Source organism: Buceros rhinoceros, unplaced genomic scaffold (assembly GCF_000710305.1).
Source record: "Buceros rhinoceros silvestris isolate BGI_N320 unplaced genomic scaffold, ASM71030v1 scaffold40888, whole genome shotgun sequence".
NCBI classification, from domain to species: domain Eukaryota; kingdom Metazoa; phylum Chordata; class Aves; order Bucerotiformes; family Bucerotidae; genus Buceros; species Buceros rhinoceros.
In genome coordinates this window covers 18,782-19,441 of record NW_010428142.1, presented here as the reverse complement: position 1 = coordinate 19,441, position 660 = coordinate 18,782, and the positions used below count along the sequence as shown (strand labels likewise).

The window sequence follows — 660 nt, the reverse complement described above, 5'->3', positions numbered from 1 at the left end:
CCTCACCAGGGGCCACCCAGCCCCAGCAGCTCTCGCCTGGCTGAACGGCTCCAAGGGGCTTCTCGCAGCTCCCGGTGTGGTTGTGGGAGATGCTGCAAGCATCCCACCACACTTGGGGACAGTGTGCCATCAGAGCAGGAAACCTGCTGGCTGTTCAAATCTGGAGTCAGACCGTCAGTGTCAAAGTAACCGCCCCAGGCTTTGTTGGTGGGAGCTCCGGGACAGCGGCCATCGTGGTGTGTCTGGGCAGGACCCCAGGGGTTTCTCTTCCGCTGCTGCAGTTTCAGATTCGGGCTCTGGAATCTCAGAAGCGACAGCAGGAAATTGTGCTGCGGAGGAAAACCCAGGAGGTGAGGTGGGGGGTGGTGTTTGCCTCCATGTGGTCGCGTGTTTGCCCCTCCGTGGGAATCCTGGCCCCAGTGCTCTGCTCAGGGACACCCCACGCTCCAGACAGTGACAGCTCGGGGAGCAGATTTCCCAGAAGGGTGGGAGGGTTTTTATGGCTCAGTAACCAGGTGGGAGACAGTTGCAGGTGGCAGAGGAATGACGTATCTCCTGGGGCAGCTGAGCTCAGCAGCAGGGGACGTGCTACGAGGGAGAGGGGGAAACCCATGAGGCACAAATGACCCTGGGGCTTCGTGTCTCCAGAGCTGCCGTTCC

At 60.9% G+C, this 660-nt stretch overlaps 1 protein-coding gene across 1 annotated transcript in view; it reads left to right on the top strand.

Annotated features, from left to right (window-relative positions):
* Positions 1 to 281: 281 nt before the first annotated feature.
* LOC104498749 (kinesin-like protein KIF21B) overlaps positions 282 to 660 on the top strand; it is a gene marked incomplete at its 5' end in the record, with an annotated part of 13,515 nt that continues 13,136 nt past the window's right edge. Inside the window, one exon of the mRNA XM_010142166.1 lies at positions 282 to 350. Within this exon, the coding sequence (XP_010140468.1) occupies positions 282 to 350 (69 nt within the window). The remainder of the gene's footprint in view (positions 351 to 660) is intronic.